Below are 16,639 nucleotides of genomic sequence, written 5' to 3'. Positions count from 1 at the left end.
GAACATCGGATGTGTATATGACTCAACAATATTGATGCGAGCGCGAATAATAAGCGTGAGCTAAAATTTTTGATTTTCTGCCAAAAACTGGACACTCGAACATGTCTACGCACATTTGGTCATGCACATTATTTTTTTACTTGGCAGCCCAAGGGGGGTAAGTCCCCTACCCCCCCCCCCCCCGTATGTCCGCCACTGTGAAATTATATTCATTAAAATTTTGCCCTTCCAGAATAAATTTTAAGAAATTGATTGAGAACTGATTTAACGTCTAATATTTACTGCAACACTTATGTAAGTCCATGTCAACTGCCACGCATCTTCATATCCAAATTCTATATGGGGTAGCGAAAACGGTCTTTTTGTCAAATTTCGGTGGCGGGGACACACGTATGATGGCAATATGGGTAAGTGTTGCCTTTAAAACCCATTTTCGCGCCTTGCCGGCCCTTCCTAAGCATATATTTTGCCATTTTTCAAGTCAGTTCTCAAGACCCACATTGCATTCTAAGCACCCCCATTATTTTGTAGAGGGTCAGCCCCTCATTTCAACAATCCGTTCTCAACAGTATGGTTTCAGATTTTACTAGATGCCCCTAAGTGCACCTCCCCCAGGGGTGAAAATAGCTGCCATTATAGGCCGATATGACTCGCTGGGTCAATCAAATTTCAAAAAGGTCAATGAGTGTAGCAACTTTTTTGGGTCAAAATATTTTGATTTAACATGTTTTATATATACTTCTAAAGGGAGATCGAGGGGGGGGGGTATTTTGGTTATGTAAATTTAGGCCCTCTATTGGAAATTGAACTCTGATCGGACATTCATGGCTCATTTGGGATATTCCAGGGGTCGAGTATTACATTCAATGCGTTGCATCAGTGTCGGACCCAGGGACGCACGATCCTTTTCAATGTGAAGACACTTGGACCAATCGAACTGAAATCCGATGCCTAGACCCCCTGGACCCCGCATCTGTCATGTCTGCGATGCAATTTCCTTGTCAGAGTTTTTTTTTTTTTTTTTTTTTTTGAGGGGGGGGGCGACAATTATATGTAACATCTTGTGAATAAATGCTATCCTTTTCTCTGTCTAATAATAAATATTTTGTCAAATTAAATCGAATTATTTTCTGGACCCCTATATAATTATAGGTTTAAGATTTCATCATGGGTCCCTCCATTAGAGTGCATGGCGCAATGGAGGGGGGGGGGGGGGGACGGCCCGATTAAAGGACAAGTCCACCCCAACAAAAGGCTGATTTGAATAAAAAGAGAAAATTCAAACAAGCATAACACTGAAAATTTCATCAAAATCGGATGTAATATAAGAAAGTTACAATATTTTAAAGTTTCGCTTAATTTCACAAAACAGTTATGTGCACATCCTGTTCGGTATGCAAATGAGGGGACCGATGACATCACCCACTCACTATTTCTTTTGTATTTTATCTTATGAAATATTATGATTTTCTCATCATTGTCATGTCTAACAAAGTTTCATTCCTCCCTGAACATGTGGAATTCCGTTATTTTTACATTTTGTGGTTCAGGTAAGGAGGTCCTTATTGTCAAATTTGTAAAAAATGAAATATTGTATAATTCAAACAATAAAAAACAAAAGAAATAGTGAGTGAGTGACATCATCGACTCTCTCATTTGCATATCACTGAGTTGAGCATAGAACTGTTTTGTGAAAAATAAGCGAAATTTTAAAATGTCATAATTTTCTTATTTTACATCCGATTTTGATGAAGTTTTCAGCATTATTCATGTTTGACATTTCTCTATTTATTTGAATCAACTGTTTTCTGGGGTGGACTTGACCTTTAAGAAAGGCCGAGCGCAGTGTTGTTACAAAAAATGATAGAAAGTTGTCTGAAGTTGAATTAGGAATATATATGAGATGCAATTACCCACCCCTTTCAACACATAGACCCGCACAGAGATTATACCTGTACCCATTCTGAGGGCTACGATGACGTTCCGACCACGCGGGGGCAATCTCTATATACCACCACAATTTGCCGCACTGTCTGTCCGGATTACATAATCATGTTTGCAACTACGAAATGCATCAGTGATTTCCTTTTAACGCCGGTGTATTGATGAAATAAACAAATCAATCGATAATAATGGTAGTCTGTCGAATGACCATAGTATGACCTCTAATCTCGTCGAATCTCGTCCATCCAAATCGCGCAAACTCAGGGCATGACGGGACGAAGCGGAAGAATACATATAAGGAATACAAAGTCCATAAAATTTGTAACCTATATAGATTTCACAGGAACCCCCACTTTTGGTGTCCTGGCCACAAGCATATAGCTTGGGGGCATGGGAGCCATGAATCCCAAAATTTTCACGACCCCCCCCCCAACAAACAAAAAGGGTTGCAAAAGAATGAAAAGGGGATGATGTAACTATGATCACAAACTTTGATTTTTTTTTAATTAAAAAGATCAACAATTTTGCTTGTTTGCTAGACTCGCACAGCTTTTAGGCAAATTTGCCCCCTAAGCCATGCCTGGCCCCCTCATTTTTGTGTGTGCTCATTATGCTAGTGGTCCTGACAATGTATGTGTACCCCCCCCCCTACCGCCGCCACCACCTAATTTCCAAAACCTAATTTATTACTGCAAATTTCACAACAAATCTTCTGCAGCTACCTCTACCTAAAACTGAAATTTTAATGTCCCGCCTGGCTGTAACTGTAAGGTGCCGGGCTCTTGTCCCATAATGAATTTACATGTAGCATTACTTCTGTTATCCTTTAGACCCTGTTGATATGTAACTCACATTCCTACTTACTTTACGTCAGAGTTAGCTCCCCTTTTGACTTTTTTGTGACAAATTTGAGACAAGTTAGTTCCAGACACTTCACAGCATGGATGGCTTGTTCAAGTTCACTTATTTTGGTTGCCGCCCATGGGTTGACATAACTGATACCACCATTGATATACAGTGCGTCCCACAAAAAACGAAACCGAGATTTATCGATGATTTATCATAACTTAATCAAAAATACAATAGACAAATGACCTACCATTGTAAAGCTTAGAATCTCCTCTTTCATCTGAAATTACTTAGATTATTTCTTGTTCACGCATGAGTGAGCAAAAACATTTTGAATAGGGGATACCAAACAGTCATTTGGCGGGCTGTATCTGGGTTTCAAAAAGAAAACCACATTTTTAAAAGGTTCAATATCTGCTCTTTAATTTGATACCTCAATTACAGAAAATTGTCAAGAAATAACAAAGTTCTGGTTATTTGAAATAAGGCTTGAATTTCAACAATTTCCTAAAATGAAGAGGTTTTACAGGCTAGCGTTCAAACTCACTCGACACTCCGTTTTGTTGACGATCAGCCATGCATTAAGTCTTTTGTTAACCATGTGATAGCTTCTGTTGGAAACCGGTGAAAATTTAATGAAATTATGGAAATACAAGCATTGTTTCGAGGGAACATAACTTTTTTAATTCTTGACCATTTTTTTGTGATTAAGGTATCAAATAAAAGAGCAGATATTGAACTTTTTAGGCATGTGATTTTCTTTTTGAAATTCAGATACCCCCCGCCAAATGAGTTTTTGGTTTCCTTTCTTCAAATTGTTTTTGCTCACTCATGCGTGAATGAGGAATAATCTAAGTAATATTAAATGAAAGAGGAGATTCTAAACTTTACAATATTAGGTCATTTGTCTATTGTATTTGTGATTAAGTTATGATAAATCATCGCTTAATCTCAGTTTCGTTTTTTATGGGTCGCACTGTAGAACCATTCAGTTCTTTGGAAATGAAAAAGCCAGTTAAGCACAGAACAACGGGTTCAGTGAATATGGTGAATTTAATCTATTGTTCTGTGCTTTTGAAAGCATTATCATGCATGAGAAAAAGAATGCTGGAAGATATTTTTGGTACGAAATCTGGTGACGTATTCAGTTTTTGCGCATACATTCGTAATTCCGAAGCTTCGTTATTCCCTGGTTGAACCATGTATTGTCTTCATGGCCCAATTGCAAAAATTCCTTAACATGTGCCTTTTAGATCAGGTCAGAACTTATATTAAAAACTTCTGCTCGCGCTTCTTGCTCGCAGTTGTTATCTAGTTACATAGGCATCTTGTTTTGAAGATCACAAACATATTGCCCATCATAGTTAGAAAAAAAATGATAGCTCGCGCTCGCATTGTTTAAAAAGGGCTTATAATATTATTACATATTTACTTTATTTTATAAGAATAAAACTCATTATTGACTGTTAGGACTACCCTTTCAAATTGATTTGAATCGATAGAGAAAAATCAACCAATCATAACGCTGCAAATTTCTTCGAAATCGAATAAGAAAGTTATGACATTTTTAAGTATCGCTTATTTTTCACAAAACAGTTAAATGCACAACTCAGCTTTATGCAAATGAGAGAGTCGATGATGTCCATCACTCACTATTTCTTATGTTTTTATTGTTTGAATAATTCAATATTTCAATTTTTACAGATTTGACAATAAGGATCAACTTAACTTAAACATAAACTGTTAAAATAATGGTAATTCCACATGTTCAGGGAGAAATAAAAATTTGCTGCACTTGACAAGGAGGAGAAAATTAGAATATTTCATATTTCATATAATAAAATACAAAAGAAATAGTGAGTGGGTGACGTCATCAGTCTGCCAATTTGCATACCGACCAGGATGTTCATAGATCTGTTTTGTGAAATTAAGCGAAACTTTAAAATGTCATAACTTTCTTATTTTACATCCGATTTTGATGAAATTTTCAGTGTTTTGCTTGTTGGGTTTATCTCCTTTTTTTCAAATCAACTTTTTGTTGGTGTGGACTTGTCCTTTAAGGATGCAGGGGATTAAAGGGGAATCCAGCCTTGGCCATTAAATGTTGTGTTGGGAAGGAGAAAAATAAATTAAACAGAATGGTGAAAGTTTGAAAGAAATCGGACAAGCAATAAGAAAGTTATAGCTGCTTTAAAATTGAGATCACTATATAATACTATGTAGATTTCAAATTGGCAACTGGGTAAGTAAATTATGACAAGGGGTAAGGACAACTTTCCCATAGGCCATGTACTTTATTATCAGGGATTTGTGGTTTTCTCCTAAGTACCCATTCCCCTGGGGCAGTAATCTAAATATAACCCATGTAGTATATTGTTTTATGTCCTCATGGAAGAAAAATGTAATTTGAAATAAAACTTTTGGGAAAAATGACATTTTAGCCATAATATGTATTGGAGTACATGGATGAGTCCTGGCCTTACATCACTATGACATCACATATGCGGCCAATTTGAAGTCTCCATGGGTATAGTGATTACCAATATTTACGACTTTTAAAAATTCATAACTTTCTTGTTGTTTGTCCAATATTGTTCAAACTTTCACCTATCAACTTGTCTGATTTTTCTTTTCCTTACAAAAACAAGTTTTTATTTGGGTTGGATTCCCCCTTAAGTGTGTTGGTCACATGCGAGTAACCTCCAGATAATAAGATTTGTATTGGAGTGGATGTCATTTTTAATAAGAGCTTCTGCTGGTGATAAAAAAAATAATACTAATGAAAACGATGATCATGATAAAAATGGTAATAAAGAATATAAATGTTGATAAAATTTTATTGATCGTTACGCCTAGTGTTAACAATGTTAATCCTTTTTTCATAAATTACAAAAATGCTCTGAATGTTTACTTTTTATGTGGGGCGTTGTGGCCCAGTGGATTAGTCTTCTGACTATGAAACAGAGGGTCGTATATAGGTTCGAATCCCAGCCATGGCGTAATTTCCTTCAGCAAGAAATTTATCCACACTGTGCTGCACTCAACCCAGGTGAGGTGAATGGGTAGGCCTACCCGGTAGGAAGAAATTCATTAAATGCTTTTCTTTTGGCGCCTAGGCAGCCCAACTAAGCCGGGGTAATAATAATAGCAGGGCCGCTGGAAGTACAGTTTTCAGAACTGAAGTGGCTTCCCTTGGTAAATAATACCAATATTATTATCATTATTATTATTATTATCATTATCATTATTATGTCTTATTAGGCCTACATGAAATTTCCAAAAGTTTGAGCTCGTGATTCGCTCGCAACATCTCACAATGATGCCCTTTTAACAGTAATTAGGTCTATTGACCAAAAAGCGAGTTTTACAACTTCAGATTTGATTTGTTTTTCCAAACCGCTTGCTCGCTACGCTTTCTCGCGAAAAATAAAACCTAAAGATATATTTTATCAATCAGAAATCAATTTAAAAAAATTTGCTCAACTTAATTACTACAAAACACATAACTTCTCTACACAGATGACAATCTCATGGTGAAAATATCCGTTTGCACCAAAATGCCCGTTTTGGCATATAATAGCACCTATTTTGGCTTTGCCCCCCCCCCCAGGAAAATTCGTTCCGCCGCCCCTGGTTGAAACATGTATCGTCTTCATGGCTAACTGCAAAAATTCCTTAACATGTCCCTTTTAGATCAGGTCAGAACTAATATTTAAAACTTCTGCTCGCGCTTCTTGCTCGCAGTTGTTATCTAGTTACATAGGCATCTTGTTTTGAAGATCACAAACATATTGCCCATCATAGTTAGAAAAAAAATGATAGCTCGCGCTCGCATTGTTTAAAAAGGGCTTATGATATTATTACATTTTTACTTTATTTCATAAGAACAAAACTCATTATTGACTGTTAGGACTACCCTTTCAAAGAAACAAACAAACAAAAACTCAACTTTGAGCTGCCGATCGGGGAAATTATGGGTGAGAAAAATTTCGCCCCCCCCCCCTATTGGCGAAAGTTGGATCCGCCGGGGGGGGGGGGGGGGGGGGCAGGGGGCACTTGCACCCCAAAAGAAATAACAGGGAAATGCTATTTTTCCAAAATGGGAAATTCCCTTTTTTCAAAATAAGTACTCTTTCTTAAGTATACATTTTAGATTAATTTTCAGGCTGGAATATTACAATTTTTCAGCTCGCGCTTTGCACTCGCATTATTCGATTGGTGAAATAATTATTATGTATCCTAAAGAGGTCACTAAATGCAGTCCTTAACAGGTTCCTTTTCTGGTCAGTACATTTAAGTTCTTGCTTTGCGCTTGTGTGAATTCTTTAGTTAGATCATGGACCCCAGGGGTCCATGGTTAGATGCACATCTATTTAATGATAGCAGAAACCTGCTCGGATTTTTTTTATTTTCAATTCTTATTGACATGCCCTAAAGTTTGAGCTTGTGGTGCACGCTCGCGACACCTCGCAATAATGCCATTTTAACAGTAATTGACCCCCAAAACGAGTTTTACAACTTCAGCTGTGATTTTTTTTCCAAACCGCTCGCTCATTATACTCTCTCGCGAAAAAAGCCTAAATATACATCTTTCCATAATCAGAAGTCACTTCAAAAAGGCTTTTCTCTACTTATTTACTATAAAACACACAACGACTTCACGCAGATGATAATCTCATGGTGAAAATGTCACCAAAGTGCCCATTTTGACGTACGATTGTCATTTTTGGCTTTGCCCCCCAAACGAAAATTCATTCGGCCGCTCTTGCCTTCCCATCTTCATAACAATTGAACAGCAACGGTGTTTCTCTCCCCCCCCCCCACCTGCAACCACACTTGCCTCCCTCTGCTTTCCCGGTTTTCATTTTTCGGATTAACGAACCTTCGGAATAAAGAACCTTATTTCGTTTTCGGATTAACGAACCTTCGGAATAACGAATCTTATTTCGTTTTCGGATTAACGAACCTTCGGAAAAACGAACCTTATTTTGTTTTCGGATTAACGAACCTTCGGAACAACGAACCTTATTTCTTTTTTTGGATTAACGAACCATCGGAACAACGAACCTTAGGCCCTATTCCGTAATCGGATTAACGAACCTTCGGAACAACGAACCTTATTTCGTTTCCGGATTATCGAACCTTCGGAACAACGAACCTAATTTCGTTTTCGATTTATCGAATCATCGGAACAGCGAACCTTATTTCGTTTTCGGATTATCGAACCTTCGGAACAACGAACCTAATTTCGTTTTCGGATTATCGAATCTTCGGAACAGCGAACCTTATTTCGTTTTCGGATTATCGAACCTTCGGAATAACGCCACAAATGTTCGGATTAACGAACCCTTTTTCGTTTTCGGATTGACGAAGATCGAGGTATAGGCAATTTACGTGTTTCAGAATAAGCCAGTTCACTGTTAGCTGATCAACTTCTCAAATGACCTTTGCGATTTTTCATTAGGATGAGCACTAACATTTTCAAATGAAGATGTCGCGTATATAGGTTTTCCCGGCAAAGCATTGAAATTCTAAGAATGAAAGGCATTGTATAGAGCAGGTGACTAGAATAATACATCAGGGGTAAAGTTTTTTTAAATCTGTTTGTTTTGTTGTCTGGTCCTGGAACATTTTGACTATAGTTTGGGCTACTGTCAAATACCAGTGATTAAGAAGACTTTGTTACTCTTCAGTTTGGATGTGATAAAAAGAATAATTTAAAAGGAATACCTGAATAATCATCAAATCACAAATGCCTTCGTCAGTGAATTTGAAAACCAACTTCATGGTTTATCTCAAATGACCTTTTACTGCTTGTGCGCAGTTTACAACCGTGAACAGGCTTATCACGAACCTTCGGGATAAAGAACCTTCGGAATTACGAAGTGTAACCGTTTTTTTACCAGTGCTACTTCTGCCATAACACTAACAACATGCGCTTTTCAAATTCGATCTTTTTTTTGTCAAACTAGCTTAATAAGACTAAGGGGAGGATATGGTGATAAGGAAATTAACGTGCAACGTTAAAGGTCAAGTCCACCCCAGAAAAATTTGGATTGGAATAATTAGAGAAAAATCAAACTTGCATAACGCTGACAATTTCTTCAAAATCGGATGTAGAATAAAAATGTTATGACATTTCAAAGTTTCGCTTATTTTTCACAAAACAGTGATATGCACAACTCAGTTACATGCAAATGAGAGTCGATGATGTCCCTCACTCACTTTTTCTTTTGTTTTGTATTGTTTGAATTATACAATATTTCATTTTTTACAGATTTGACAAAAAGGACCAACTTTTTCCTAATGTTCAAAGAGAAATTAATAGTTGTTTCACTTGCCAATAAGGAGAAAATGAAAATATTTCATATTTCCTTTATTGAAATACAAAAGAAATAGTGAGTGGATTATGTCATCAGTCTCCTCATTTGCATACCGACCAGGATGTGCATATAACTGTTTTGTAAAATTAAGCGAAACTTTTAAATGTCATAACTTTTTTATTTTACATCCGATAATGATGAAATTTTCAATGTTATGTTTGCTGGATTTTTCTCTTTTTACTCATGTAAACTTTTTGTTGGGGCGGACTTGTCCTTTAAGTCGCCTTTGGTATGAACGATCCCTATGCAGATGCCGTTGCTAAAAAAAATCAGATGGGTTAAATGCTTATTCAACGAAAAATTTATTGCACATGGAAAATAATTGAACTCTCTTTTTCGAAGAAATCTTATGAAGATAAAGATATTTTTTTATTCCTCATGCCCCCGAATCCATTTTGAGATTTTTAAATAACCCCTAGTTGGCAGATTTCTTTCAAACTTTTTTTAAGGAAGGGGCTCCTATGGATGTCTTGGGGGGGAGGGGGAATCAGATGTTTGGATTTGCCAATCCTTGTGGTTCAATAAGGGAATAAAATCAAAATCAAAGTACTATTTGTATTATGATGAATGGCTGGCAAAGAAAATGTTTGTAAGGCATCATATTTACAAGGTTCCCAGCTTTTCAAGAAAACAAAATTCCCTGATGAAGTTTAAAAATTCCCTGATAATTATTTAAACCCATTCCCAGTTTCGCATGTTTCTAAGTTGTTGCAGTGAATTGCATGATTTTCAGTATAAAACAATAATGTAAAACTAATCAGTACCACCATAACCAGTCATTCAATGGATGTTGTTTTGATATGCCACAAACTATAACAGAGTCTGACTGACTACTGTGCTTTCGACTTTTGGGCCGATCAAAATTCCCGGATTTCCTCCTCATTTGAGGCATTTTCCCTGATTTGAGGTATTTTTTCATCAAATTCCCTGATTTTTCCCTGACTGGAGAAAAGTAAAATAATTTCCCCTGATGGAGTGGGTACCCTGATTTACTGACTCCACATTTCCTGGACACAAGTTATTGTTTGAAGAATTAGTTTTAGATTTTGATGTCTCTTGTAAAGATAATGAACTCACGAATAATGACATGACGTATCATTAAAGGGGAATGAAACCTTTGGAACAAGTAGGCTTGTGTCGAAACAGAAAAAATCAAAGAAACGGATCAACGAAAGATTGAGAAAAATCGGACAAATAATGAGAGAGTTATGAGCATATGAATGTTGCAATCACTAATGCTATGGAGATCCTCCTATTGGCAATGCGACAAGGATGTGTGATGTCACATGTGAACAACTTTCCCTTTGATGGACTCTAAAATACCCCCAAAATGTCAATTTTTGCTCTTTTTTAGGGTGAAACAAACTTTTTATCCATGATATATTCTTTAAAAATATGTATTACATGCCCTCCTATAGAAAGAACACATGATCTACTGATAGATGTGATAAAAGAGGCAATTTAAATGAAATATATACTAAAGTAATGGGGAGAGTTGTTCACAAGTGACATCACATATCTTTGCCGCATTGCCAATGTGAGGATCTCCATAGCATTAGTGATCGCAATATTCAAATGCTCAAAACTTTCTCATTATTTGTCCAATTTTTCTCAAACTTTCGTTGATTTGTTTCTTTGATTTTTCTGTTTTCACACAAGCTATCTTGTTCTAAAGGTTTCATTCTCCTTTAAGTGATTATTCTAATGAATTTCAATATTTTGTTTCCTAATAACCCTAAAACATCAAAGTAAACTTCTTGACAACTGTATAACTTGATTTCAGCAATTTATTCAATGTAGGTTGAAGTCATTTATCACACAAGCACTCTTCATAAAGTCATCTTTTCACTGTACAGCTATATGAGTACAAGTAAAATTTTACATGAAAAAAATAGAAGTTTCAAACAATTTACAGCACATTTTGCAATCATTTCAATAAATCCAAAGAAAAAATGGCATACTAGACAAAGAAATATGTAATAAATCTGGCTACAATAGCTTTCTATAAGCACAGCTCTTTTTAAATAGATTATTTTTTTCTCCTTAAAGATCACACATGCCCCTCTATAAAGATTTTTGCCTCAACTTTGTCTCCCAAAAGGTCCTATTGTATAGACCCCTAAAGAGAATTAAAGGTATGTCTTATTAAACCTACCAAGAAAAGTCAACGTGTCCCAGTGTTTTTTTTTTTTAATCATAACCCTCAAAAGTTGGAGTGAACAGAATACGAATTAAAAAGGTAATCTAAATTTGAAGAAATGTCATTCAGGGATTATTTTTTAAATGCTTGAATATTAGAGCAACTCCTCTGCTATTCAAGGATACCTTACTTTTCCCTCTGATGCAATGCATTACTCAATATATCATTTTTTTAGCAGGCTTAAAAGGCAGGTAACATATTAAAGGCGAGGAGGAAAATATCACTCATGCCTTTAATAGCTGAATGATTTCTTTTTCACTGGACACCATCACTTTGAATCGCCCTTTTGCAAAATTTGACCATGAATACATTACTGAATAGTTTGCTTTCTATGACAGTATCACTGTCTTTAAAAAATTGTACCTGTTTTCTGTCGAATTCTTTCAAATTATATGTAGTCCTGCGAATGTCGAGTAAACGTGAATTAAATTTCTGTTTTTCTTCATCAACTATCCAGATTTTCTGGATCACCCTATTTTAACTATAAACGCTTCATACACCTTATAGTTTCAAAACACTATTATCAGTCATAGCTTGGGAGGCTTCAATACTGAAAAGAAACATAAAATGCAATTGAGTATGCAATTGCCAATGGGTCATGTGCGTTGCTATGTTGGTGCATGAATTATCTTATGTTAGGCATACCTGGATCTGCCAGCTAAAAATAAACAGCACCTAATCCAAAATCGTCTAACACTTAAGGATTATATAGATATATGGATATTCTTCATAAAAATAGAATTAAAACTTAGATTCGTAATAAAAGTTCTGCAGGCAATTTTCTTCACACATTGAAATGATAACTTCTGCATCCCTTGGCTAACAAGATACACAAAATGTAGTCAACTAAAAATGGCAATTTTCATTATGATCTTGAATGCAGTTCCGGAGCTATCGTGCATCTTGCGACAAACAGAGTTCAAATTGAAGATCAGCTTAAAGCTTGGAAGCTGTACAATTTAATTCATGTCATGATAATTGCAAATTCACATGAACAAAGGACACACTAAACAGTACAGTACTGGAAATAACTGCATCAGGACTGTCCTTAATTCCCGATATCAAATCAAAGATTTTCATGCTTGCTGGTTGAAGAGCACATCAAGTAAAAGAACAGCTGGCCTCTGAAAGTATTCTTTCTCTGTGTCTGCAAAATTAGCATTTTCCCATCTAAATACATACTTTTTCAATCGTTACACAGTGGTGCTAAAAAGTTAGTGAACCCCACCAGAAAATGAACATATTTAAAGTGTTCAAGTTCTGCCCTGTATTAGATATTTAATTGTGAAGTCAGGTGATGAGATATTACATCTAATAAAGTTTTATTCTCTGGGCTCAACGAATATTGTAGTGTTGTTGTCTTCATTAAACACTCAGCAATCAGCATGAAGGAGTGCATTTTGAAGTAGGGTTCACAAACTTTTGAGCATAACTGTATCAACCATTCCAATGCAGTGCAAATGCACATTTACCTTGCTCTACCAGCTACAATGTGATCTCCATCTAAAAGTACGACTTTACTAGATTCTCTTTGGCAAGTTTACCATGACCTCCGCTGCTATCGCATATGTACACAAATATCAAGCACTAAATCTCAAGCTCACTGACATGAAAGTGTGTTTCAGCACTTTGTTTACATATTTTGTTTACATACTTTGTTTACATTAAACTTTAAATTATGTGCATTCTCAAGAAAGTAACATCTTCATCCTCTGTTTCCCTTTCCTCTTTTTGGATGCCTATTCTCACTTTCCTATTCCTGTCATATTTTCATAACATTGACAAATACTTATTGCTTCTTAACAGTTGGCAGCTTAGCATCATTATATATTACTGAGTCAATAGATAAAGATCTCTATGACTTTTAACCAAAATATTGTCATTGATATCAGACTTTATCCTTATGGTATGAAGAAGTATTTGAAATAAAGTTTTAACCTCAATTTTAAGTGCAACCATGAAGAAAACAAATTAATAATATCACTTTCCTGTCCAAAATACAAAATGAATAAAAATTTTCTTCAGAAAACTAACCAGGGTCTTTAGATATGACTGAAGTCACACCATTATCAAGGTTCATGATTCTAATTGAATAAATGTTTCTAATAGCTGACAGTCCAGGGCCCTGTCTTACAAAGAGTTACGATTGATCCAATCAATCTCAACTGTACGGAAATCCATCAACGTCATAATTTTTCTACAGGAAATTTGCACAATCTCCTTAGTAAACAAAGAGAATCACACTGAATCTTCAAGAGAACGATGAATGTATGAATATACGTTATATCTAGAATATACTACTATTTTGAACAAATTTGCATTTTAGATGTTGACATTGCTGGCCGTCCATAGTTGTGGTTGATCGGATCAATCGCAACTCTTTGTAAGATGGGGCCCAGTTTTAGTAGACAAAAGAAGGGCACCTTGTCTAAAGTCAAAGCTGTGTCTTTCCTGGAGGAATACTGCAAGCAGCTTTTAATTTCATCAGTTTTTTCCACAAATTTTCACAATTCATCATCGACAACATAATGGGAAAGCACAAAAGCTGCGATGAAAAGATGCATATATGCTTTTCACACTGCACTTTTTTCCCCGGGGTTAAGCTTAGCCCACTTCAATTTCACACTACGTTTTAGCAAAGTGGGCTAGCATGGTAAATAGTACGGTACTATCTGGCCCTGCAAAAAAGCAGTATTAGCCGGCTTATTGTGGTGCTAGCCCCACAATTGCGGTGCTTAGTGATGCAGTGTGAAACGAAACTGGGCTAAGGAAAAGTGAGGCTAAGCATTAGCCAATCACAGAAGTCGAAATTACATGTTAATCGCGCTCTGTATGGTAAAATCATCAATTTTCATAAGCTATGCGATAGTCCAGGTTTAAAGGGGCTTTCACAATTGCTCGTGAGATCATTTTGGTCACAATATATGTTGCACAGAATCGTAATGGTTGTATGCAGTCGTACCACAAATTGTGAAAGGGGCTAAAGGCGTGAACCCCGGCTAAGCAAATAGTAAGGGCTTAAGAAAGACATCGTGAAACCAAAAAAAAAGATTGTATGGGGTTAAGAAAATGCAGTGTGAAAAGCATAATAGAAACCTTAAAGCAAGATACGGCACAGACTTTGAACAAGTTGCCTAACAGCCCTGCTTTACATAATTCATGAAAGACAAATTTTATACAGTACGCCAGTCAAGTTTTTAACCGTTTACTCTAAGTACAGAATGAAAGGATCATAGAAATATACACAAGCGTGTAAAATAAAGATTTCTGGTATTCTTAGAATATCATACCACATATTCAATATGAAATAAAGTAGCAATGTGTTCCTTTCAATTACACTTGATGTATTAGACATTCGTGTTCATGAATTGGTATAAGATAACCCAATGAGCCATGACCATTAAATTTGTTTAGCAGCAAAAGTATTATTTTAGGAGAACTTGGAGGATGTACTAGATATTTATTTCAAATTCAATAACAAATACTGACAATCTGTCTTTGTAGCATGATTTACATCAGAGCATCATCTCAAGTGCTTTATGCATACAACACACTATCACATTACCCCAGTCATTGGATACTGGTCTACCCATAGGAAATGATTACTCCACTCTTTGAAGAAAATTCCATGAATTCTTTGCCGGCCACAGACAGACATAGGATTAGATCATGTGGGACTAGACCAAACAGAGAGTTATAGACAAATTGCTATTCACCATTAAATTCAGAACTCTACAAAAAAGTCTCTAAGTAGACATAAATTATACCAACAAAACATGTCTAAATGTTCATAATGTCCCTCCATAAATACTGAAAGATTAATCTATGCCAGACAAAAAAATTCCAGCTTTCCTCTCAAAAGTTTGAGAAAAAAAAAAATCACAAATTAATATGATTACCGGTACCTCAAATCAACTGCAGATAAGTGAAATATGATACAGTTCAAGCAACTGATTGGAACTGACCACAACATAAGATTGTTGATCAATTGGATTGAATTTGCTATTATATATCCATATGCACTGGTATGTGTTCATAATAACATTGATTTTCAGCCAAAAAGGTAAGATTTAACTCAGGGATTGAAAATTGATCCCTAAATTATCATATATCAAATTAGCAATTGTAGTCGGTGAATTACCCCTGAGGCAGCATCTCAAAACATTCACATTAACAGAGTGAATCTAAAGGAAGGTTTTACAATACATGTACATAAAAGTACTTGTGAAATAATTTGGGTAATCCCAAGAAAAGATCACGTTTTAATAATAGATCATCACATCCTTCAAACACATGGTGGGATCTTCCTGTATTCCAATTTACACAAACACCATTAATATGTTTTTTCAAATGGGAAAGTCTATTAAATAATTAACATTACACCCTTTTCATCGTATATAAAAGTCCTTTGAAATTTCTAAGATTGTTGAAATACATGATAGATTGTGATAATCATATTTCTTAATCATTAGATTTTACAGGTTTCGATACTCGATTCTTCTATAATCGGACCTGGACCCTGTAACACAAAGTTGGCGATTAATCGCTACTACAATTTGAAAGAGCAATTCTGATTGGTTCCCAGTCAGTCTCCTGAGCAAATACCATATGCAACGATGACCCTGATAGGCCATACCATTTAGCAATTGATCGCCAACGTTTGTTTTACCGGACCCTGGAGGTGAATCATAAAGAGATATAAAAGAGTACCATGAAGAGATATGGCCAATATTTAGGATTGATTGTAACTTTGTGTACATGGTTTGCCAATACAGTTGTGCTTAATTGAACAATCCATTGTATCTTTTTGGTTACAGGGCACAGAGCACATAGCTTACTACAGATTTCCGAAGAGAAAAAAATCTTACCAACTTTTAGGAGATCAATGACTAATGGAAGTGGATTCAAGGTGCTTTCACGATGGGCCGCTGGGATGTCTTGTTACTTTAGGTCTTGTCTGAAATCAGAAACAGAGAAATACATATTGGAATCAAGGAAAGTATGTACAGAAGAATCAGACTCAGGGGCCCGTATTCTGAAGTCGGGTTTAACTTAAAGTTGTGGTTTAAGTATGGATAGCCAATTGTTACATAAATCACTAATAGTAGATATATAACATTTCAGCTAATTTGGCTCTCAAATCATTCATAATTGTCTAGGAAGTATTATAGGTAATTGTCTTCACCATCGATGAATCAGGAAAGAGCACAGTAAACACAAGAAACATACAACTTAATACAAAATTGGACACTTGGCTTCCTAT

The 16,639-nt window shown here is 35.8% G+C and overlaps 1 protein-coding gene across 2 annotated transcripts in view; it reads right to left on the bottom strand.

The window, feature by feature from the left end:
* Positions 1 to 10,949: 10,949 nt before the first annotated feature.
* The window catches only part of LOC129254389 (TRAF-type zinc finger domain-containing protein 1-like), a 28,481-nt gene continuing 22,791 nt past the window's right edge, over positions 10,950 to 16,639 (bottom strand). For both annotated transcript variants that reach the window (XM_064115474.1, XM_054892852.2), the window contains exon 15: positions 10,950 to 16,333. In XM_064115474.1, coding sequence (XP_063971544.1) covers positions 16,292 to 16,333 — 42 coding nt within the window. In that variant the 3' untranslated portion in view covers positions 10,950 to 16,291. The remainder of the gene's footprint in view (positions 16,334 to 16,639) is intronic.

This window comes from Lytechinus pictus, chromosome 2 (genome assembly GCF_037042905.1).
Source record: "Lytechinus pictus isolate F3 Inbred chromosome 2, Lp3.0, whole genome shotgun sequence".
In the NCBI taxonomy this organism is placed as follows: domain Eukaryota; kingdom Metazoa; phylum Echinodermata; class Echinoidea; order Temnopleuroida; family Toxopneustidae; genus Lytechinus; species Lytechinus pictus.
Note: the sequence above shows the minus strand (reverse complement) of the source record. Positions and strands in the feature narration are given on the sequence as shown.